The 24,328-nt window shown below is 34.2% G+C and overlaps 4 protein-coding genes across 5 annotated transcripts in view; 1 reads left to right on the forward strand and 3 right to left on the reverse strand.

The window, feature by feature from the left end:
- Duox (dual oxidase) overlaps positions 1-4,289 on the forward strand; it is a 193,202-nt gene extending 188,913 nt beyond the window's left edge. The window contains exons 11-13 of the mRNA XM_080158071.1: positions 136-1,615; positions 1,790-1,901; positions 2,292-4,289. Coding sequence (XP_080014197.1) covers positions 136-1,615; positions 1,790-1,901; positions 2,292-2,956 — 2,257 coding nt within the window. The 3' untranslated portion in view covers positions 2,957-4,289. The remainder of the gene's footprint in view (positions 1-135; positions 1,616-1,789; positions 1,902-2,291) is intronic.
- The window catches only part of Sec5 (exocyst complex component secretory 5), a 305,887-nt gene that overhangs the window by 270,822 nt on the left and 10,737 nt on the right, over positions 1-24,328 (reverse strand). The gene's annotated exons all lie outside the window — the stretch shown is intronic.
- Positions 5,332-8,451, reverse strand: LOC145317150 (uncharacterized). Its single transcript, XM_080158081.1, has 3 exons — positions 8,349-8,451; positions 6,321-7,575; positions 5,332-5,786 (listed from the first exon to the last, which is right to left on the reverse strand). Exons 1-3 carry the CDS (start codon positions 8,441-8,443, stop codon positions 5,655-5,657), a joined length of 1,482 nt encoding a protein of 493 aa, XP_080014207.1. The 5' UTR covers positions 8,444-8,451; the 3' UTR covers positions 5,332-5,654.
- On the reverse strand, positions 12,808-23,339 carry LOC145317144 (uncharacterized). Of its 2 annotated transcripts, XM_080158073.1 has the most exons (14): positions 23,000-23,191; positions 22,797-22,903; positions 21,467-21,576; positions 19,613-21,139; positions 18,737-19,154; positions 18,358-18,459; positions 17,798-17,902; positions 16,914-17,397; positions 16,378-16,435; positions 16,041-16,108; positions 15,528-15,712; positions 15,119-15,276; positions 13,594-13,679; positions 12,808-13,306 (listed from the first exon to the last, which is right to left on the reverse strand). In XM_080158073.1, the coding sequence occupies exons 1-14, from the start codon at positions 23,119-23,121 to the stop codon at positions 13,093-13,095; spliced, it is 3,744 nt and encodes a 1,247-aa protein (XP_080014199.1). In that variant the 5' UTR covers positions 23,122-23,191; the 3' UTR covers positions 12,808-13,092. The 2 variants fall into 2 exon arrangements, with proteins under 2 accessions (XP_080014199.1, XP_080014198.1); XM_080158072.1 differs by having other exon boundaries at positions 22,797-23,339.

Raw genomic sequence — 24,328 nt, forward strand, 5'->3', positions numbered from 1 at the left:
TTTATTATTTTCTTTTAGTTTATTAAAAAAATACTTAGATGTGTAATGCCGTGGACATAAAGACTTTCATGTAGAAGTTATGTGATGACTAATAATAATGATCCAGAATTGAAACTAACAAATTTCTATTTACAGAGATGAACTGCTGGCAAACGCCGAGACAAAAGAACGTCGCAAGGCCCGCCTTGAACACTTCTTCCGGGAGGCATACGCACTCACATTCGGACTTAAACCAGGAGAGAAGAGACAGCTGGAGGTTGACAGTGACGTCATCATGGTTATGCGCACTTCCCTGTCCATGGACGAGTTTGCTTCAGCTTTGGGTATGAGGGCTAGTGATATTTTTGTCAAGAAAATGTTCGCTATTGTGGATAAAGACAACGACAACCGCATTTCCTTCCAAGAGTTCCTTGATATGATTGTGCTGTTTTCTAAAGGCCGTCAGGATGATAAGCTTAGGATTATATTTGACATGTGTGATACTGACAGAAACGGAGCTATTGACAAAGAGGAGTTGTCTGAGCTGCTTAATTCACTGGTTGATATCGCCAAGACTCAACGCTTGTCCAAGGAAGAGGTGTCTGAGTTGATCAACAGCATGTTCAAGTCTGCAGGATTCCAGGACAAAGAATCCTTGTCATATGATGACTTCAAGATTATGATGAAAGAATTTAGAGGAGATTTCTTGGCTATTGGCTTAGATTGTAAAGGCGCGCGCCAAAATTTCTTGGACACCACAACCAATGTCGCCCGTATGCAGTCATTTGCCATCGACGCTATTGCCGAACGCCACCGCCATTGGGTGTGGAAGAAGTGGGACATATTCACCAACTACCTTGAAAACTATCGCCAGTGTATCTTCTACGTGTTTGTCTTCTATGTCATCAACTTTGCGCTGTTCCTGGAGAGGTTTGTGTACTACGCTTTCATGGCTGAGCACAAGGATCTGCGACACATTATGGGCATTGGTATTGCTGTGACTCGTGGTAGCGCAGCAAGTCTCTCATTCTGCTATTCACTCCTACTGTTAACTGTCTGCCGGAACATGATCACAAAGATGAAAGAATGGGCATTCAACCAGTACATCCCTCTGGACTCCAACATTGTATTCCATAAAATCTGCGCCTGTACAGCCTTGTTTATGTCGGTCATGCACACATGCGGTCACTTGGTAAACTTTTACCATGTAGCCACTCAGCCCCTTGACCATTTGCACTGCCTGAGTCCAGAGTTTAGATTTGCCAGCGACCAGAAGCCAACCATAGCCTACTGGCTGTTCCAGACCCTGACCGGCCTCAGTGGAGTGGCATTGTGGATCATAGTCTGCTTTATCTTCATCTTTGCCCACCCAAGAGTTAGGAAGAAGGCCTTCAACTTTTTCTGGATGATCCACCACCTCTACATCCCTCTCTACTTCCTCTCGCTTATCCACGGTCTAGCCAGGATTACTGGTGAGCCTAGGTTCTGGGTGTTCTTTGTCATTCCCGGCCTTATCTATACCTTTGACAAGGTTGTGACCCTACGCACCAGATACATGGAGCTGGACATCCTGGAAACTGAGCTCCTGCCTAGTGATGTTATCAAGATCAAGTTCTATAGGCCTCCTAATATGAAGGTAAATATTATCAATTTAAATAAGTGAGGAAAAAAATTCTTTCGTATAAATTACATGTGATTTTTATTATCCACATTCAAGCTAGAGGTTCCGATTTACTTTCATAAGTTTTAGAATATCCGCGCTACTGAGAACAAACTTTTTGACAGGATCATATAAATATTTTTATTCTAGGTTCTTTCTGGCCAATGGATTAGGTTCACGTGTACCATGGTTGAGCCACAGGAGTTCCATTCCTTTACTCTGACCAGCGCGCCACATGAGGATTTCCTCTCTGTCCATATCAAGGATCGCAACTATTTAAAATCATTTTCATTTCAACAAATAAAATACCTAATTCATTATAACAGCATTATTTTCCATACCTGCTATAAACATTGATGGTCAAATTATGATATGAAGGGATCTTATTGTTTGGGATAGGACAATCGAAGATAAATCTATGTACAAACATCTCCAATGATGATAAATAAAATCCCTCTACTGTAGATCAAAACTATTTGTCGAAATGTTTAGAAACGATTATAGAACGTGATTATGAAATGTCCTCTCCTCCCTGTAGAATGAGATAGGAATAAGGATTTCTAACACTTTATTGGGCATTAAGCAAGAAATATTAATAGTGCCTCAAATTATTCATGAATAAGAACTAAATTTTATGGTTGTTGATTTAAACAGGCTGTTGGTCCCTGGACATGGAAATTACGAAACAGTTTTGACAAAAGCATCAACGACAAGGAGGAGGACAAAGACAACCCTCCCAAGATCAAGATTGAGGGTCCATTCGGCGGAGGCAATCAAGATTGGTACAAGTTCGAGGTGGCGGTTATGGTTGGCGGTGGTATCGGTGTTACGCCATACGCGTCTATCCTTAACGATTTGGTCTTTGGCACGTCGACCAACAGATACTCAGGAGTTGCTTGCAAGAAGGTGTACTTCCTGTGGATTTGTCCATCACACCGGTACTTTGAGTGGTTCATTGATGTACTGCGCGACGTGGAGAAGAAGGATGTGACAGATGTGCTGGAGATGCACATCTTCATTACTCAGTTCTTCCACAAGTTTGACCTGCGTACCACTATGCTGTACATCTGTGAGAATCACTTCCAGCGGTTGTGCCGGCGCAGCATGTTCACCGGCCTCAAGGCCATCAACCACTTTGGCCGACCTGACATGCCCAGCTTCCTCAAGTTTGTCCAGAAGAAGCACAGTTATGTGAGCAAAGTTGGTGTGTTCTCCTGTGGACCCGGCGCCATGACCAAGTCTGTCAGCGATGGTTGCGAAGCAGTCAATCGTCAGCGAAAGATTCCATACTTCCTCCATCAATACGAAGTGTTCTAAAACATCAAATTTGTGGGAATCGCCACAATAAAACAATTAAAACACGCATACAGTGTGCTCGCGTGAAGGGTTGTGAAAATTGTACGCCAACGCGGTCCAATCTGTGCATTTTAACACTGTACGTTCGCGCAAATTCCGCGTCATAAATTAGGGATTCTAAATTGGCGCGAATTTCTAGCCCGTGACAGCTGCATATTATAAGTGCTTGTGTTATGAAACCAATCTAAGTCAAAACTAGAATAACTATGATTGTAATAGTGATTTTATGGTAAAATAATAATATCTAAAATGATAAGACATAATGAAAATAAACTGTGTGCCATTATCTGTCCATAGAACATAAAAGTTATAATTTGTATACAGCTTGACAATATTTTTGGAAATCTTATTACTAAGTATAAACTTTACAAGTAAACAGCTTTTATATTTCTTAAACCCATGTTAAGTTAAATATTGCTCAAAATAATGAAGATATATATAAATTATGCATTGCTCAAAAATAGGTTTAAGAAACATTATGAAAAACAATTGTAATAAAATATAATATTTTTCTTTATATGAAAAGTTTAAAAATATATCGTTATTTACTTTTTTTAAAACTGTACTTATCTTTTTTTTTACGTTTAAGGCATTGATTATGCATTAAATTTGGCATTTTTATATGTTGTATTTTTTAGTTTACAAATCAAATGTACCTTTTTACTGTGTATAATAATTATGCGAATGTTATTAATTTAATAGAGATGAAACCCGGTGTGTTATTATAAACTAGATTATGGAAGCAAGCAATATTGACCAGATTTTTATTAAATAGATTTTTCGGGAAATATACCTTCGATTATAATTCCATGAAAGATTTTAAATCCTATACATCTGAGATTAATTTATAAAAAAAAAACATAATTTTAATAATTTTATAGGAAAAATTGACTTACCTTTCCTTATTACAACTACTGTATAATTTTACTGTATTTTATTTTAATCCAACATAAGAATCGGAGAAAATACCTCTTAATATAATTTTATGTGTAAAATTGACTATTTAGCTATAATTGTGAACATAATTATTAATATTTTGTCAAATAATTGTTGAATCGAAGTAGTGTTTATACACAAATAAATGTCGCGACTGTTTTTCATGCGCTCACGATACTGGCGCCTTTTCTGATAAGCGCAAGTTTTGAGTGCTAAAAGTACGGTATTTATTTGTACAAACCCGACTTAAATATCCGCAACTATTTGTGCTGATGTTTCATTATTATTGTTAATTTATTTTTATCCTTAATAAACGACTGTTTGAGCTTCGTTTAGCTAAATAAATATAATATGTTTATTTGTATATTTTATTGTTTCTAATATTCCCTTAGTTAAATACTAATTGTTGTACCCCAAGCCTCTTTAGGCTCTGTATTTGAAGGGGAAGAGAGGGACTAGAAAATATAGCTTAAAACTATACCAAAACTGAAATCTGAAAACAAAAAAAAGTCTAAAACCATCACATGACCTATATAAAGCTCTACTAAAATAGAGAACCAATTTGGTTCATTAGTTATTGAGATATTTAACTACAGACAAAATACAGTACTACTTTATATAATACACTAGTGGCACTTTAAATGTTTTTTTTTGTTCAAGTCTCAACGATACCTAGCTATGTTGCTTTCAAGTCACTACGATACCTAGCAATGTTGCGTAGGAGTATCTATACTTAAAATAAAAATTTCGATTTATTGTGATTTCTCTTGGGAGGGCGGTGTTACCCTCCGCCAAAATAGTTATAATCCTTCCCGGGACCTATGAGAAGCTACCCTGTTAAGGAGTACCCGATCGGTTAGCGATATCCTTCGGTACAAACAAACAGATAGACATCCTGTTACTTTATTATAAGGATTGAATAGCTCAAAACTGCTTCTTGACCAACGAAATCTCCCTGGGACTTCTAAATATTAGTGGCCCTATCTCTCTGGGGTTCTACCCTGCAAGGCTTTACTAACCTTTACTTAATTTATTCTAATCCAAAAAGTATTAGGAGTAGGAGGAACACAACATATTCTCTCAAAAAGTACGAATGGTATAATGGGAGAAGCCTTGAAAAATTTAGGAATAAAAACAGGTTATTTTAACCTCGAGATGCCAAAGGCACAGGATAAAAAAAATAGTTTCAATCTCATGATTGTACATTTGTATATTCGTATAAAACTGTATATAATACTATGTTATACATAATTTTTCGGTATGGCTTAGAACCGGTTCCAATCCACAGGATATTAATCGGTTTCGAAGCCATACTGGAAAATTAGATTATCAAGATTATTTATGTGCGCAACTTTAAGAGAAAATACAATTAAAGTTTGAGAAAAAAAACATTGACCAAATCAAGTGATTTCTATATTTATTACAAAAAAATTCTCCTTCTGATAATATTAAAAAATAAACACATAAATGATAATAAACAACTTGAAATAATAGTTTTAAAAAATCCTTATGTGGATCGTTGAAGGTAAATAAAAACAAAAAAAAGTATTTGAAAAAAAATTCAAATAAAGAATTAAGCTCTTTGAAAAATATGTATCATACCACAAGTGACTAATTTCGATGATCATGAGTTGAGGAAAAAACTTTTTGGAGCACGTGAAAAAAAGCATAAAATAATTATACACAAAATAACAAGATAAAAAATCACAAATAGCCCTTCAGTTTAAAATAATTTTCGACGTTTGGTAACTGTAGCATGGCCATTGTTAGATTCAATAATTGTGTTGTTTGAAGTGTTCTCTTGAAGTGGATCCAGGTTGTAAACTTTTCTTAGCTCGAAGGTAGCTCCGTTTCTCTAAAACAAGGATGAAAACATCTATAAAAACAAAGCTCGACAGTCAGAAAATCACCAATAATGAAGAGTGAAAATGGTAGTTTAAATATTTCAAAGCAGAAAGTAAAACCTTATTATTTATGAAGCAAGGGTAGCTAATCTAACAATCAATTCTACAAAAAAATCACGAAACCTTTTAAAGTATGGTGGGGGTAAATTTTCATGGAACTGAAGAGGGGTGGGAAGGAAGGGGAGGAAAAGGGTAAGGGGGTTGTGGGGAGATTTTCCTTTAGAATTGTTTGTCAGAATATCATTCCCTTTTCCCTGCCAACAAGCTAAATAAATATGAAATAATATTTTATTGGGGGGCGGGGTGGTCCAGATGTAAATGTCGTCTATTCTACTTTGTGCTGATTGACCCCCAACGACAGCTGAAAATCACGTATAGATATAAATAGGTTAGGCTCAGAAATGTTATAACAATATATGTTTCTCTGCAGTGTTCAAAATTCATTTTACTCCTGATCACGAACAAAATTAACTTTGAATTCTTACCTGGATGTCAACATCTCCATGAAACAATGACACGAACGGATCCACAATTACATCTGGCAACCTGCTTGACAGTCTGACACTGGCATAATCCAGAGTTTTGATCGCATCCATCTTTAGCTCCGCACTTCTCTGGCTGTACTGAAAAAGATCGCAAACATTGATCACGATTTGTAGCCTCTGTAGACTGGTTGATTTGGCTGCGACCAGCAGAGGTTGTAGAACTGATAATGATTGTGTGAGAGTATCTGCCCGCACAGGGGTATCGTTAAGATATCTATATCCAAAGCCAATGGTCAAATTGGTCAGCTTAGGACAGGCTTCAATAATCTTGTGGACATTCTGAGTTTTCTTCTCCATGTATATGTTGAGTGATTTGAGTTTGGGCATGCCATGTCTTACCAAAGACGCAAAATTGACCTGACTCTTCAGAACTTCGAGTTCAAGGTTTTCAATAGTGTTTGCTGCTTTTGCCAGAAATTGCATTAGGTTTCTCCCAGATCCATTTCTCACAATCACAGACTTTAAAACTGGAAATCTGACATCACTCAAATGTTGGTCAACTTTGAGCCATTTACACTGGATAATTTCCAGGCATTCCAATGATTTCGAGGATCTGGAAATAAGGCCGATAACATCTAGGTCACTGTTGAAAACAAAAATGCTTTTCAGGGAAGATAGGGCACCTGACTGCTTGTCCAATTTGGAAACATCAAACTCATGATTCTTCATATTCAGTAGTTTAATATGTTTCAAGTTAGGTGCTAGTTGTCCGAGTAACATGGTATCTACATAACAACTAGTCAGAGTCAAGCGTTTGAGATTGGTTAAGCAAATGTTCTGATAAGGTTGGCGAAAAAAATTAATTCCACATAGCGTCAACTCGCTCAGCTTTTCTCGGCAGCCATTAAACATTGGTACAGTATTATGAGTGTCCGACAACCAACAATAGAACCCGAGACTCAGATACTTGAGACTTTTCCAAACAGGTCCATGTTGAGCCAGGTAAGTAAAAAATACATCCGAGACAAATTGTTGCCCTTTCAGCTTGGACACAGAAAAATCAAGCTCTACAATCCTTGTTGAATATTTTTGGAAATACTTCAAAATATCACGCATAGGTTTTATTATCACTTTGCGGATCAAAACACAGAACTTGCGGTCAGAACGAATGACGAATTCCGGTGGGTCACCTTTTGAAATATCAAATGTCCAAACTTGGAAAGTTGGATCCCACCATACACTCCTATTGTGAAATCTGAAAAACATGACACATAAGATATTAAGTCAGATCCCATAAAATTTGCCAGGCTAGCATGAAGTCAGCATTTCCCTAAGACTTATTTAATTTATATAAACAGGAATATTTATGATTTAGGAAACCCTTGCTTCTAGACAAGCCTATAAAACTTTACAGGATTTGGTTCATCAAGACCATTTCATGAATAGGTTTTAACCAACAAGCAAAATTATTTGAAGCAAAAAATTCAAGGTCAAATCAAGAGGTAAAGTTTTGAAGACCAAAAAACATTTAAATTAAACAAAAAAAATACACTTACAGTATTGAGATTTGTAAGGATAGTTGGTTTAATGGGGTGCTAATAATTACCGGCGAAGAATATTTAATTTTAATAAAACTATTTTGCCTTTAATATCTACTCATAAATAAAATAATGGGATAAATATTTGATTTTCAGTCAGAGGTGGATTCTTAAAAAAAATTTGCCCCTCTAATCGGTTAGTGGGGCAAAATTGTTTTCGAGAAAAATCCTCCAAAATCACATTAAAAATCTACAAAAATTAAATAAAATCATAGAAGGGATATTAACAAAAGATTTTATTTAATTTTTGTAGATTTATAATGTGATTTTGGAAGATTTTTCTCGAAAACAATTTTGCCCCATCAACTGATTTGTGGAGCAAATTTTTTAAAGAATCCACCTTTGTTTGTTGTTATGAAACTGTTATCTTACTAACAGAAAAGTTGGAGTAGTTGAATTTATCTTTAATTTATCTGAGCTATAACATTACCTGGAGGATGTGAGCCTCAGATTAAGTTTATCCTTGTGACTCAAGTATTGAACAATATGATTGTAGACAAGCATGGGCAGACTCTCAATATCCATTTCTAATCCTGTCTGAAAAACGTCGCAAGCTATTAAAAAGGACTATACATTTATGTCCGTGGAAAGGAAATTCAGAACTCAATATTTTTCCCTTTCTTTTGTAAAAATGCTATATAACTAGGATACTTTTCTTCAGCATGGTTCAGAGCCGGTTTTTAATTCAATGGAAACGAATAAGACTTCCAGTATGGCTTCGAAACTGATAAATATTAGAACCAGTTCTCAGCCACACTGAAAAATCATCGTATCACAGACAATTTTTCACGAATATTAAATAAAATCATAAAATTAACACCTGTTTTGTTAGCCCGGGCTTTCGGAGCTGACGAAACTCGTTTTAATCTTGTGATTTTTTCATTTTAATATACCCGAAAGCTGTCTAAAATACAATGCGATAAATAACTATCAGAACAATGCTAGAAGTCAAATCTCCTTCGTAAATGGTTAAAAATTATTGTGTAAAAAGAGAAATCTCCTTGAACTGGAAGAAAGCCAATATTTCTTTTCGAATTTAACTGGTTATTATATCTTTGAAACGGAAAACTCCTTCGGCTCAGGCAGGCTAGGGCGGCCAGAATCAAAGTTTTGAAAATTTAAAGTCTTAAGAGGATAACTCAACTTACCCTTCTAAAAGTCTCAATATAATTCAAATTGGCCACTCGTTCCTTAGTTACTCCCGATTAAATTAGATTTCCATAAATGTTCTCTTTGGATCAAACAAAAATTGTTTTTTTCTTTTAAATTGTTAATTTTTTAGGCGCTTGTGTAGAAATGTCCTATGTTTAAATTTTTTCTATCATTGTAAGTTCGACTTAAACAAAACGTTTGAGAGAATGAGTTCACTTTTGCCTTAGCCTACTCATTACTTATTACCCACCTTACTTCAATGGGATCTTGTCGAAATAAAAGTTTTAGTTCAATGCTTGTCATATACCTAAACAAGCATGTATTTTTGCTCAGATCTCATTACGACAGGAAAAATCGGTCCACTATTTATAATTAAGTTTACCATTGGTCCAATAAATGAGTATTGGACGGGAGAGTGGTGCGTCACCACCCTTCAAGATAAGGAAAAATACTACCTCTTTATCCAGTTTTTTTCAAAATTTAAATAAATATGGTTTCTAAATAAAACAATTAAGACAATATCTGGAACGATAGCTTCTATGCTCCCAAACTTTTGAACTTGGACAGAATGTAATATAAACCTACGATTTTATAAACTATGTATACATGTAATGTCAAGTACTGAAGTCATACTTTTTTGAAAATCTTCAGCTAATAGATGGTATCCCTCATAGTACAAGACAAGAAAATAGAGATGTACAACAACAAAATTAACATACTGGGTGCTTGACGTTTTAGCAGGATTTGTAGGTCTAAGTAGTTTTTGAAGATCTATCTACCAAAGATTGAAAGTCTTAAGACATTGATTATTAACTTAAGAGTGTTTTTATGACTAAAAGGGGGGATGCGAACGAGACACAACATAAAACCATACCTAAAACTAAAAAAGGACCCCTCCCCCCCCCCCCAAAAAAAAAAAAAAGTGTTTACAGCTCTGAAATTTGGTATGACAGTTGCTTTAATGGGGGCACAATGTGAAGGTGAAGAAACGGCGACGAAACCGTGATTGACGACGAAATATTTGTACTGGACACTTATGTTCAGTAAAATGCAGGGGTAGCTATTGTAACAATCAATTCTACAAAAAATCACAAAACCTTTTAAAGTATTTAGAGGTATATTTTGTTTTCTCATGTAAGTGAAGAGGGGTGGGTAAGAAGGAGGTTGTGGGGAAATTTTCCTTTAGAATTGTTTGTCAGAATATCATTCCCTGAGTAAATGCAATGTTTGAAATATTATTGAAGTGTCGAGTGAAGTTAAATGCTATTGAAGTTTTATTAATAAATAAGTTTCTCAAATAACTTAAAATCGTCTATTTTGGCAAAAACAAACAAAATACCGCGGAAAATCATAAAGGGGAGAGGCGTAACAGACACACCTAAAACTCAAAGGAACTCGACCGAAAGAAGAGTTAGAGCATCGAAATTTAGCATGGCAGCAGGGGCAGTCCGTCTCATCAACAATTCTTCAATAATTCTTCAACAATTCTTGGAAAATCACCAAACCTACCACGGTAATCGTCAGCTGATATAGCAAAAAGAAAGATGCAACTACTTCTATTATGTACTATTATTCATTTCAGACAGTATAAATCATAAGCTATCACCAAACCTCGTTAGCTTAGAATTTTAGAATTGCCGTCTGCTGGTGGAATCAAAACAAACATTTCTTACTAAAGAATTTAGAATTAGGGAGATTAAAAATATATTTTTAAAAACTTCTTAAAATTAAAATCTTTAAATTTTTTTCTTATCCAAAATATTTGTAACTGTTTAAAATCAAAAACAAAATATTTCAAAAAAATTTTAATCCTAAACATTTTCAAGCACTTTGTTTAACCCCCTGAAGTAGGTTAACGCAAAAGTTTCAAAATGATTCAATAACTAAATAATATCTCACTTTATGAATCTATAAAAAAATGAAATAGGACAAATTCAATCAAAACAATTTGGATCTTTAAAGAAAAATTGAAAATAATTAGAAAATAATCAAACTTATGCCTAAAGCTCAAAATTAAATTCATTTTTCATTATTTATCAAACAAGGATGACAACATCTATGAGATCAAAGCTCTGATACGATAGGACAAATGGACATGAACACTCATAGAATGTCAGAACTGAATAATCAGAAGTTAAATGTATAAGAGTCGAAGCAAAATTGTTAGTAAACTTTGTTGAAAAACTGCTTAATACAGGATAATGTTTATGGACATACTCACATTTCTAGGACTTGATTATAGAGTTGCTTTGCTTATAATATTGTACTTTGTTGTCCCAGGAAACAGTATACCAAATCAATAGGATAATTAGATCACATAAAAATTTGTTATTAAAAAGTAAAAAAAATCAACATAATGTTTAAAATAGACATATGGACATTCTGGTAACAATTATAGAGTTGCTACGCTCTCTAAATTGTATCTAACTACTACAGGAATCACATGCAACGTTTTAAAACAATAGGACAATTCTAATATGCCGCCCTTTTGATCGTTTTCAATTTGTTTTACATTAATGATAGGGAAAGGGGGGACTCTGTGCTCTACAAGGCACTTTGGGGGAAATTACCCATATCTTAAATGATTCAAATGTTTGTAAGTTGTAATATTCGGAGAAGATTAGAAGTTTTTAGGTTTGATTATTGCAGTACTTATTAAATCATGATTTCAGGGAAGCTTTTTTATTTTACTTCCCTAATTCGCCACTTTCCTCCAACGTGTTTAGCCATTAGAGACAAGAAGTTGCCAAGAAAGTCAAAATTAAACTACTACAAATATTATAAAATGTATGATTGTGAAAATTCATAGCTATGTAGTTCAGAATTTTATTGCTAGGTGTCGTAAAAACCTTTTTTGAATTAAAATATGTATATGAGATAAATTTTTAAATAATCTTAAATATTTTTCAAAGTATCACAGCTATTCACTCTTTAGGATTTTTATAAATTTATTCACTCTTTAACATATAATTTACGAGTAGTTTATGATTTAGATAAAATACCTAAATATTGTAAAAAAGCTTAATTTCTGCCCATACATCTTTAAACTGGACGTGTAGGCAAACTCTGTCTATCCTTTTAGCATGGCTTTTAGTAAACAAAGCAAAAAGTGTTAAAATAATGCTTGAGTTTCTTATCAAATTCTGCCAAAAGTTGCTTTATCTCATCATCAAGTTTAAACTGGAAATCTAAGAAATCAGCTCTAAAGCATTGTTTGCCAGAATAGCCTTCCCTTGTCCCTGGCATGGCAGTAACACAGACTGGACCTACGATAAAGTTTCCGATCACCAATGTTTAACTCTTATTATGAAAAAACTTACAACGTACAATTATAAGTTACTTCACATGCATCCTAAGACATACATTTTACGCATATAACTTAGTTTTTTAACAAAAAAAATGACAGAAGACTGCAAATATATCCCATCCACAATCACGAGAATTTTCTTAAATCAACATGTAAAGGATCGAATAGAATGTCATTGACTGGATTTATACTTATTTATTTCTTATTCAGGAAGAATTTGTGCGTATGTATCGCGAATAAGTCCAAGGAGACTTAAACTCTCACAATTTACAAACTTAGCTCGACGAGAATTCACGGAGCTTCGACGTCCCTTGATTAATCATTCCCTTTGCTGAAGTCAAAAATGAACAATTTAAACTTTTTTATGAAAGATATCCTCACATAAATAAAATTGCAACTCCTAAATAACAAAAACAAATTTACAAAGAACGCTAGTTTCATATTGTAATATATTTAAAAAGGAACTAAATGATCATAATATTTACTTGTTAACAAATATTCTTATTGTGTTACTTTAAAATTATACATATCAACAGAATTGTCAGAAGCACATTAAAAAACAATGAATATTCGAGAACAATTTAAAACAAAAACACTGAGAATTAATTTTCTATTAATATTTTGTTCTCTGAACCGTCTGTTTAAATTTGTTTTTACTATAAAATGATTTGTTACATTTCCTAAAAATGCAAATAACGTATAAAATGTATTTTAATCACAAAAAATTAAAAATCGTAGCTCTGGAATCTGAGCTGATACTGCGATCAATTTTCTGTTTCTTGGCAGGATTTGCTGTTGTCTTTTTTGTTTTGGGGTTATTAGTGACACTGGCTGAATCCTCCACATTTTGGTCCGCTGGTTGTCCAGTCTTTTCTGGGCTTAGAGCAGTGAACACAAAATTTCTTCCCTTCTTGGCTCCCGTTCCAGATCTAAATATTGAAAGAGAATTTTTTAAACAGAAATGAAGCAAGACGTGGTAAAAAAAAATAAAATTGTTTTGTTCATCGAGTATATTTGATATCAAATAACTACGATACCAAACGATAACAAAGTTTTCAAATATAAAAAATATTTTGACTACATTATTTGGTGGCTCAGTAATTTGAATTTATCTTTGATTACACTTTCTTTTCTAAAAGTCTTAACTGTGAGAAGTAATGAGTTTCATCTGTATGAACTGTGTGTTACAAAATAGAGCAGTTTAATTTATTATTACCTGTCATCCACACGTTTAGTAAACATGGACAGTGACTCCAGTGAAGCTTGACCTCGGGACAGAAAAGAACTTCGCTGATCCATTTTCTAAAGAAAGATAAGTTGAAATGAAAACTAGTCACTTATATTTGTGACAAGCTTTCACTTTTTCAATAAAGGAGGGCGGAATAGTCACTTTTTCAGCTCAATCCAAAAAGTTGTAAAGAGGGAGGTCATTTTCTAGTAAATCCTGTAAAGGTGTGTGTTATAAGGCCTAAAAATAGTTTAGGTGCTCTATATATTTGTATTCCCTATTGAATAGAACAATAGGGAATTTTTTTTTTTTTTTGATAACCGTACCTGGAATATCTTTAAAAAATACGAAATTTCTATCAAACGCTTTGTTTGGCTCAAACTGACAAAAATTTTAAAAAAATATAATTATATTAATAATGTTTTCTATAGGTACAAGGTAAAGGTTAAGAACAATCTATACCATTAAACAAAGGAAGAAGCCATTCTTTACAGGTTGATTTATTCAAGGTGACAAAAATTAGTTTTATGTTTGTGGAATTTCATGTTTGTTTGCTTTGAAGTAGAAGGTTTCAATGTGCATTGTTTCATTTCAATTTCACTACAGTGAACAACTACCTTACTATATAGATTGTATATCTGAATGTTTTCAAAATTGTCTGTATGTAACTTGTTGTGTTGGTTTGTTTCACTAAGTCATTGTATTAATGATTTGTTAAAGTTTCATTTTAATGTTCACTGCTCGTACAACCTGTAAAGAATGGCTTCTTCCTTTGTTTAATGGTATAGATTGTTCTTAACCTTTACCTTGTACCTATAGAAAACATTATTATTATAATTATATTTTTTTTTTAATTTTTGTCAGTTTGAGCCAAACAAAGCGTTTGATAGAAATTTCGAATTTTTTAAAGATATTCCAGGTACAGTTATCAAAAAAAAATTTCCCTATTGTTCTATTCAATAAGGAATACAAATATATAGAGCACCTTATCGTTCTACTACTATTTTTAGGCCTTATAACACACACCTTTATGGGATCTACTAGAAAATGACCTCCCTCTTTGTGACATTACAATTTTGTCATCTTCCACATTGTATTGTACCAAAGCAAATGCTACTGAAATGCTTTCTTTGTATTTTGTATTGTAAATTAACACTTATGCCTACTTCCTTTATAAAATAGCAAATAAAATATTTTTGATTTTTTAATTTAAAACAAATGACTAGGTATTAATAGAAATTAAAATAGGCAGTATAAAAAATGGTGCAACTTTAATACCAACAACATAAGGCTAATGGAAACAAAAAAATACGAGGCAGTTTAAAATGTAACAATTTTCAGCGGTTCCGAAGCCTTTGCTACTTAGTTTCGATGTTTTGGTTTTAGAAAAATGAACTTACACCTAGTCCTCCAACCCCCATTAAAACGAAAGGCCTTTTATTTTTCTACTTTTCGAAATTTTCAAATGTACTCTTGCTGCGAACCTTTATGGATTTTTATCTTATTATATTACCGTAATATTTAGCGGCTGCAATGGTCCTGAACCCTGAGAACTGTTGACAGATAAACTTGGACTGCTCGTTGTCGAGTTCACTTTGGCCATTGCCTTGGCAGCTATTTGAAAGAACTTTGACTCTGTTTCCATCTGTCCCCCTGCATTCTCGCGGTTTTCTAAAGAAATATAAGCTTTACTCCTTCAAAATAAAAATTTTCTTTATTTTATCTTATTCATTTTATCTCTTAAATCCAGCATTTAAAGTTCATAAAAACACTGAGAATTTATAAAGAAAATAAGGAAGGAGGAAGTCTTTATCTGATCTTAAACTCCTCAATTCAAAAAGTTATCATTTTTAAGACCAACGGTATTTTAAGTGTGCTTTTTGATGGTGAAAATGGGTAGCACTATGTTTTGAAATAATTACCCTTCATCCATTTCTCTCTCTCCAAGCGTTGAATCCTCCACTGTTCTCCCTCCTCCGCCCCCTCGTCTCCCTCCTCTTCTCCATCAGAGACACGCCGGTCAATCTCGAGACTGTCGTCCAGACCTTTCCATTTGAACTGTCTCTGGCGCTTGTTGTCCGTGTGCAAGTCTCCGTCCTCCAGAAACCTGGAATTTTCAAAGGTATGGTTGATCGTGAGTTGGTGATTTGCAATTTTGAGATCTAGTTATTTTTTAATAGAATGTATTCAAAGTTAAACATTGATTTAAGCTTACAAAATAAAGGAAATAGCCCGTTCTGTAGGTTAAAATTATTGGGAGAAAAGTTTGTATCAACCAATTAAGATATAATCAAAGTACCCGAATTTTTCAAAACAACAATTCAAATGAGGCCGTATTCATAAAACTTTGGGTACTAGCATAATTAACTGACCAATATCCCTTACATAAGGTTTACTGGTAATAATTCTGTAACAGAGAATATACTACAACTCACCTTTCTTGGAACAGTCTGAGTTCAGCCTGATCTTCATCAAGAAGATTTTTCTGGTATATCCGACCCACCTAAACAGAGTTATCTTTACATCAATTCAAAGTCCTTTTATTCAGCATTTTTATGTAAAATAAACGACGTCAGCAACATATATTAAAGATAATAATTAAATTGTTTCAAGGCCATGTAAAATTTCTCCTATATGTCACAAATTACATAAAGTATCTTTCATTAAAAAGACCATAAGACGAAGGCAAAAACTTGCGAAATTCTTAGATATAGATTATAGAACCATTTGAAGCCAGGTTATTGTTTTCAAAAGTTGCTATTAAAATATTACCTTGTCTCGTTCTTCAGATTCATCAATTTCATCTAAATCACCTTCTTCAAGCTCAAGCCTAAAAAATGCATTCAAAATTATGTTCTTGTGTGCAAAAGTATTATGTTGACCCATTATGGATGGTGGTGTGGGGGGGGGGAGGGGGTGATCTTTGCCTTTAAAAAGAGGGAGTTGAAAGAAAAAACTCAAGACGCTAATTTTAGCCTACCAATAAGAATCCGGAATCCGCTATAAAAAAACGGATTCGTCTAAAATTGGCCCAAAAATTGGGCGGATTCCGGATCCGGATTGCCAACCCTATCTGTAATATGTTAGTACCATGGGCGCAAGTTAATTATTTATATTCAGAGTAAAAGGCGGGTGTGACATCTGATATTGAATTATCAATCTGAAGCTCATTCCACAAATATTCCTTACATTCAGCAATTCTATCTCATCTCCATACATGTACAGCACACAGTAATAGTGTTTTTTTTTTATTCTAAGTTTTTTTCACATATAAATAAAAAGTAGGCGCGCTACTAAAAATAAAAAACCTGTCTAGATCTCTCTCATCTTCATCATCAGAAAATTCCTCCTCACTGCCAGACAACTCCGCCTCAGCCTCAAAGAAATCCTTTCTCAAGCGTCCCTTCTTATCAAACATATTTCTAGCCTTGCTCACTTTTTCTTCCTCCATTTCCTCCTCATCATTCCCTAATTCCTGGTTACTGTTCTCGTTCACATAGTCTTCGTTTTCCTGATCACTGTCAGCTTCACTGTCACCATTGCCATCATTGTTTGCATCAGAATCTTCATCGTCACTGATAACCATTCTCTTTCTCTTGCGGTCAGCCTTGCCAGCCTTATCTGTCTCCTCATCATCACTATCTATGATACGCCTTCCTTCCTCCTCGGGAAAATCTTCAAATAGAGGATAGGCTTGGTGGTCGTTGTGGTTAGCATTTGTCATGTTGCCTTGTAGTAAGTCATTGATGCTAGATAGTTTGTCTGGTAGAGGTGTGGGTCCACGACTGTTTCCTGAAATACACAAAAATTTAGATTGTAACATGTATATATTCAATTTTTAGGTCGTGAAATCACGAAGCCTTTTAATGCTAATATACCTAAGAAGTGCAGTTTAAAAAAGCACCAGAGGTGTACATTATGCACTATACCTAGATTTTTGTAAATATTTCATCTTTTTTTTCTCGTTATAATACTTACATTTTGGAAATAGACAATGAATTAAACTTTGAAAGTTATGAAATCTTTTGAAAATGTTGGTCAAATTCCCGCCCACAAAAACTTTAAGCTTACCCATGGAAGAACGAGATTACAAAGTTTGAGAATAAATCATAATGAATCCAATGTCCTTTCTCTCTATATCTCAATAGAATAATTAGCTATAAAAATATATTAAATGTTAATTAAGAAATACCTGTTAATATAAGTGTGTCCTGTGTTTCAATTAACTGTTCCTGTTTGTCGGTAGTGGTTGCCAGGCTTCCAGATATGTCCTGGGTGTCAGGGATTCGATCTACTTCTGTATTCAAAATATAAATATTTATAGATTCAAATCATTACATTAAAATGGGAGGAAAGTGTCTATTCAAGAAACACCCCCCGGCCCCCTTCCTCTTATTTTGAAATAAATTGAAGATACGGATTTTACATGATTCAAGTTTACAAAATTCTCAACAAAGTTGACAAAGTAGAAGAAAATATTTGGTTCACAGAATTATATAAAAATAAACATAAAGGAAGATTATTACTTTAGGTTCGGTTATGTAAAACTATGAAGAAATAAAAAAAAACTTCATTGCTCTCTAAATTGACCAAATTAAGATATAAAAACAAATTGATTTTTTTCTGTTGTTGAACCGAGATATATAAAAAAAATATTCCATAACCGCTCTCATGGGTGTAATATTAAGATTTAGGTTATTTCTTCACCTAATCAAATTTTCTCCATAAAATCTATCAAATAATATATTGTGCCTGTGTCTTGTGGGACGGGTTTCTGGGTTGCAAACTTGCCGGAGCACAGGCCCAGGATATCTCCAATATCATCCACTTCAGGGTCGTTGTCATCACAAAGATCTTTTTCAAACAATGTTGTTATTGTTGGGACGTAAGATTGATTGGTTAGCTTTTTTGATTTCATAAGAAAATGCCCTACCCATATATGCTACATTTTTAAAGCAATCAAATCATAAAGAATGATGTTTGTTTTACATCAAAATAAACTTTTATATATTTTTTGTATTTAAAACAGAATAAGTTTAAATTCACTTCTATAAGTTACTAATCTGACATATTCATTCTGAATATTCTCGTATTCACAGATAACAAACAGACATACAAACAAAAGTGTTACCTTCAAATCCAAGGCGTTTTTTGGTCATCTGTGAGGCAGTTAGACTTTGAGCCTGTCCTCCAGTCTGTCCTGACATTGTGAGCTGTACAGCTGGCTCACTTGGCATCCTATCCTTAAACGGTGTCCACCTGGGGGCTGTGTTAAATATGCTGGAGGATGAGCTGACAGTTGATCCTGCCAGGGAGTGTATGGAGGCTGTCTCCATGTTGCACGGTGTCTCCATCTCTGAGGGCTGCGGGTTCGAGTCATCAGACAAATCGTCCGGCTTCTTTATGCGTTTATATCCAGAGGATTTTTTCTTTGGTTGATCATCATCTTCTTGTATCAAATGCAAAGATTCAGCTTCACTTTCATTGTCAGAATCATCAGAAACTTCAGCTTCGTCATCTACAAACAGATTTCTATTTGCTCGTCTCTCCTTGAAAAAAAAAATTATAATTGATCGTTAACAACGTTTAAAATAAATAAATAAGATATATGATGGCTGATTTTAATATACTTATAAAAGAAATTGTCTTTCAAATTAACAAGGGAGCCGCTGTGCTAAAAATGTTCCAATTTTCTTCTCAACATAGGAAAAATAGACCTACTCTGGGATCCCTGTGCTAATGGTTTATATTGGAAAAAAGATAGCTACATTTTATGATAAAGAAAATATTCCATTTAAGAATTCGTTTTCAATTTATCTCACTGTCCATAATTGTACCGAATTTAGATTTTACATCAGTTTCAGATGAAATTGAAATTTTTATATATTTCGATCGATCAGTATCCGAATCCATTATTGTGCAAAGTAGCTTGCAATCACTATATTTTAAACAAGCATTCAAACTATAATAAAGCGAGCATTTGTGAATATAAAATATGACTAAATACCTTTATGAGAACGTCATTCTCCTCCTCCTCGTCCAATTCGTCATCTCCGATGTCATTCTCGTCCTCATGGTCGTCATTCTCGTTATCATTATCATCCTCATCGATGTCATTTTCTTCCTCCTCGACGCCAATCTCTTCGTCGTCGTCGAGATTCTGATCATCATCCTCATTCTCGTCCATTTCCTCATCATCAGGAAGCTCGTCAAATTCTTCGTTGTTGAGCTTTGACATTTCTTCCCTCAGTTTCATATCCTGCAGTTTTTTAGCCATAACCTCTTTTTTCAGCTGTTTTTTCATATCCATTAACGTTAGCCTTTTGCCACTGGATGTGTTGGCTTCAACGTCTGCGGAGCTTTTGATTTTAACCTTTTCAACCTGAAACACATCGTGTCCAGTTGAGTCTTTCTTTCTGACAACTACATTCAATTCTGATTCATTCTTAAGTTTGTTTGGGGCGTTGCTGGGAGCTTTAACATGTGTCATGAAGGTTTTAAATAACTTTTCTGCTCCAGTTGAGATAAAACTTGGGGGTGCAAAGAAATGATCATCCTTGGCTCCTAATTTTGGAGTTATATTTAAAGTTTTCTCTAGTTCTTTATCACCAAATTGCTTTCTAAGGGCCTCAAGCTTCCATTGCTGTTTATTCTTATGACTAGCATCTACAATTGTTGTATCTATTATTTCAGAAGTTTCATCCATTTGAAGATCTAAACTTTCTACGCTTTGCTTTTCTTTTTCTGGTTCAATATCATTATTTTCAACTGGATGGTCCCAATCGATTTTCTCCGCACTTTCCCTCTCAACAGCTGTGGTATCAACTATCTCAGTATTCTCTTTATTTTCTGAAGGTGTACCACTTTCAATATTTTCATCAGATTGAGTTTCCGTATTATTAACATCTTCCTCTGTGCTTTCTTTTTTCTCATTTTCACTTTCATCGTCAGCTTCGTTTTCTTCTTCATCTTTGTAGAACTCCTCTAGTTGTTTTTGTCTCGCCATCAGCTTTTCTTCATCTGCAGCAGTAAAAGTCTTCTCTTTGATATTGTGAATAATTTCTGGGGTGCCCTTTTTTCTGTTTAAAAACTCTTCAAGTGTCCTTTGTTTTGGTCTGTGATAGGGAAGTTGAAAAGGACTTTCTCTTAGAAGCCGTTGCGTTTCTGAGCGTATTTCTTCAATTGCACTTGATTTCGATTTACGACTTTTTGGAGATTTGCTGTGGACTGCAGTTCTATTTCCTTCCTGTATTATCTGTTCATCACCGCTCAGTCTTTCTTCTCCTTCAGAATCAGATAATCTGTTGCGAGGAGCGTCGCTGTCATCACTTGAATCTGCTCCAAGCTTAGAAATTCTTTTACTTAAATCATTATTGCCTTCATCATCACTTGAAGCTGCGTTCATTGATTTGTTATTTACAATTTCATCATCACTCGAGTCTGCGGCTAGAACGCTTTTCCGCTTCTTTACTTTTTTCTTTGGACTAGCATTTTCAACTCTTTCATCTTCTGACGATTCTGCGTCAAATATGTCCTTAAAAATAGTTAGATAAATATGAAGTTGGGAAAATAGACTACAGGGGTGTATATTCTTCACAAGATTAATTTTTTCCGCCTGCTGCAATTTTTTTTATATTTTTTTCCCTCCTGGTTTTGTTCAAGCAAGGAAGGGAGAAAGATGGAAATTTTTTTTCAGAATTCTTTACTTTATTTATATTATCCCCCCTCCCACACATTATTTTAGTTTTTTTCACCAAAGAGGAGAGAAACATGAAAAACATGTTTTCATTTCTCTTAATTTTTAAATTTTTTTTTATCCTTATTTTATCTTATGAATAAAAGAACTACTTTCAATACTAACCTTATTCTTAAAAAGTCCTCCTTTGTTCTTGTTTGGACTTTGTTGACTTGCATTAATTTCTTCGTCGTCTGAACTATCTAACACCCGTCGACTTTTACCCACACTCTTGCCTAATAATAAATAAAATTAATGATTAGTTTAATATTTTTTAATTATTGTATTTCTGTATTAAGGGGGGGGGGGGGGAGAGTTTTGACACATTTGCGTAAACCTGGCACCTAGGCTTTATCTTTGGAGTGAGAGGATAGATTATTAATGATAAAATCATTCTTATATGATGAATTTCACGAAGTTTTAAGAATTTTTGGATAGGCCTACAGGTTCCGGAGCTCCAGGCCTCCAGGTGGTCTCTGTACAGTTAAAATGAAAAAAAAAAAAGTTTTTTTTTTGAAGTTACAGGTCAACTTATAAGGGGCGTCGTAGCTCAGTGGTAACAAACTGGGTTACGGTGATGAGAGTTCGAGTTCAAGTCCCCATGTGGCAACTCGAATTTCTCAGTTGAATACGTTCACACAACTTCCCCTGGTTGTGTAAGAAGGGAGATTATTGAGTGGTTTGGATACTTAATAGTCACGTAGATAATATCTGTACAACCCTTATCCCAAGCTCCTCTGCGGAGAGCGTCATTCATTACGGTGACTTAATTTGGGACACCTGCCATACTCGGCGAGGGTGAGGTAACAAAGAATAGCTCCCTTGAGACAGCGGGTCAAGTCCAAATGTACTTGAGCGTGGAGCTTGATAGCCCTAGTGGCTATACAAAAGTGTCTCGTCCTTCTCCATGACTACTTAGGTCCAAACACTAAGAAACAATGGCTACACACACACAAGAAAAAAGATGCATATTTTGTTTTATAAGTTGATTTGTAACTTAAAAAAAATTTTTTTTCTCATTTTTACCTGACCAGAGACCACCTGGAGGCCTGGAGCTCCGGAACCTGGAGGCCTATCCAAAAAATCTTAAATCTGGGGGAAATTCATCATATAAGAATGATTTTATCCCAAATAACCTATCCTCTCAGTCCAAAGATAAAGCCTATACTCACCGTTTACGCATATGTGTCAGAACTTCCCCCCCCCCCCCTTATAGACTTCCTAAAAAAGAACATCGGACAAATGGAGATCTTAAGTATCTGTAACATAAAAATAAACGGATAGAGGAAGAAAAAGAGGAAGAAAAAGAGCATGAAGGATATTACTCGAATTATCTTCATTTTCTATTTTAAACTAATAACAAATCTAAAAATTTGTAGCAAATACCTAGCTAAAAGTTTTTCTTGCATGGGTAACGAACATTAAAGATATTAATCCAAGATAAAAGACTACAAACCTTTCAATTTTTCTTCATTATCACTGTTGTCATCGGAAGATGCAATTTGAGACTTTCTTTTGACATTTTGTGCTTTTTCTCTTTGTATATTATCTTCCTCGCCCGAGCTTTGAGAGTTAAGATTATTTCTTTGTACGTTATCCTCCTCGCCCGAGCTTTGAGAGTTAAGATTATTTCTTTGTACGTTATCCTCCTCGCCAGAACTTTGAGAGTTAAGGTTGCCCCTTACATTGTCCTCCTCGCCCGAGCTTTGAGAGTTAAGATTGGTGCCCCGAGAAACAAGAAAGCTTTCTTCGTCTGAACTGTCTGCATTTAAACCCGACATTTTAATGGATAAGCATCGGATGTAAAGTTTAGTAAATCATAAACACTGAAATAATTTAAAAAAGATCATAAGATACTTAACATTAACAGTAATTCTATCATGTCTTGTTGGGAGAATGTTAAGCCCATAAATAGGCGCAATTTACTGTAATGCAGTATGGGCAAAGGTCATACAATCTATGAGTGTTAACTGTCTGTTTGATGTATTTCAAAATTACCCTGGACATAACCCCTGGATACTCGATAACTTAACTAGATATGTTATTACAGATTAAGACTAAGAAATATAGTTATTTAATAACCAAATATATACCGGACAGTTTGCTAGCGATAAAAAAAAGCCTTACTTATAAAGATAAAATACTGCACAAACTCTTAAATGTAGGGTAACTAAAAAAATAAAACTTCGAATTACATAATACAGCATCTAAGTTACCAGCGTATGCACCCCTAGCATATATCAAAGAGCTCTATCAAAAAATCAATTTGTACTAAATAAATATAGCTAGAGGTGAGAGAAGGAAAATAGCTTAAAATCATCATCCCATAACATAATATGGAGATAAAATAGCAAATAACTATCCCGGGATTTATGTAAGCTTTCCTTAATGAAGAATTCATTAAGATAGATGGTTAACGAGATTTTAATGGACAGTCAAATACCAGCTTAATTTATTTTACGTAATTTAAGATATATTTAAAGAACTTTAAAAATACGAATATATACTTAATTAAACTATTTAACTTATAAAATAGCATCAAATATTTTATAAATTAAGTTTAAAATATCTTTTTGATCAAATTTTCCACAATTTAAAATTTAAATCAGTTTATATGTCAACAGAGAATTAAATTGAGCGCCAAATATTAGTGAAACCAGTTCTGTTGAATATTATTGACGAATCAGAGTAGAGAATAAATATTATTGACCAATCAGAGCACGAGTTTTCACTCAATATTAAGCAACTAATCAGAGAGCATTTAAAAGTAATTAAACCAATAGCATGAGTTCAACACTATATAATAAAACCGTAAGTTTTAAGTATTAGGACGTTTACAACTTTGAATTCCTTACAAGTTGAATTCAGAATGCGTAGCAGTTTCAGAGATCATATGTAATATTTTTACAAATATCAAAACTCAATTTAACGACATACATTAATTAAAAGTTGTGCATTACAGGGGAAGGGAATCAGAAGAATTATTGA

The sequence above is a fragment of the Acartia tonsa genome, chromosome 4, assembly GCF_053477335.1.
Source record: "Acartia tonsa isolate MP-2025a chromosome 4, ASM5347733v1, whole genome shotgun sequence".
Classification (NCBI taxonomy): Eukaryota; Metazoa; Arthropoda; class Copepoda; order Calanoida; family Acartiidae; genus Acartia; species Acartia tonsa.

Bases quoted from the DNA above. Each gene is read 5' to 3' on its own strand.
- LOC145317144 (XM_080158072.1), bottom strand. From the start codon at position 23,121: ATGTCGGGTTTAAATGCAGACAGTTCAGACGAAGAAAGCTTTCTTGTT. The intron at 19,155-19,612 runs GTATTTAGTCAT...TTTTTTTTCAAG, and splicing joins AGAATGACGTTCTCATAAAG to GAGAGACGAGCAAATAGAAA. The intron at 15,277-15,527 runs GTAATTATTTCA...ATATTTCTTTAG, and splicing joins GAGAGAGAAATGGATGAAGG to AAAACCGCGAGAATGCAGGG.
- LOC145317150 (XM_080158081.1), bottom strand. From the start codon at position 8,443: ATGGATATTGAGAGTCTGCCCATGCTTGTCTACAATCATATTGTTCAA. The intron at 7,576-8,348 runs GTAATGTTATAG...CATGTTTTTCAG, and splicing joins CTGAGGCTCACATCCTCCAG to ATTTCACAATAGGAGTGTAT. The intron at 5,787-6,320 runs GTAAGAATTCAA...TCCTTGTTTTAG, and splicing joins ATGGAGATGTTGACATCCAG to AGAAACGGAGCTACCTTCGA.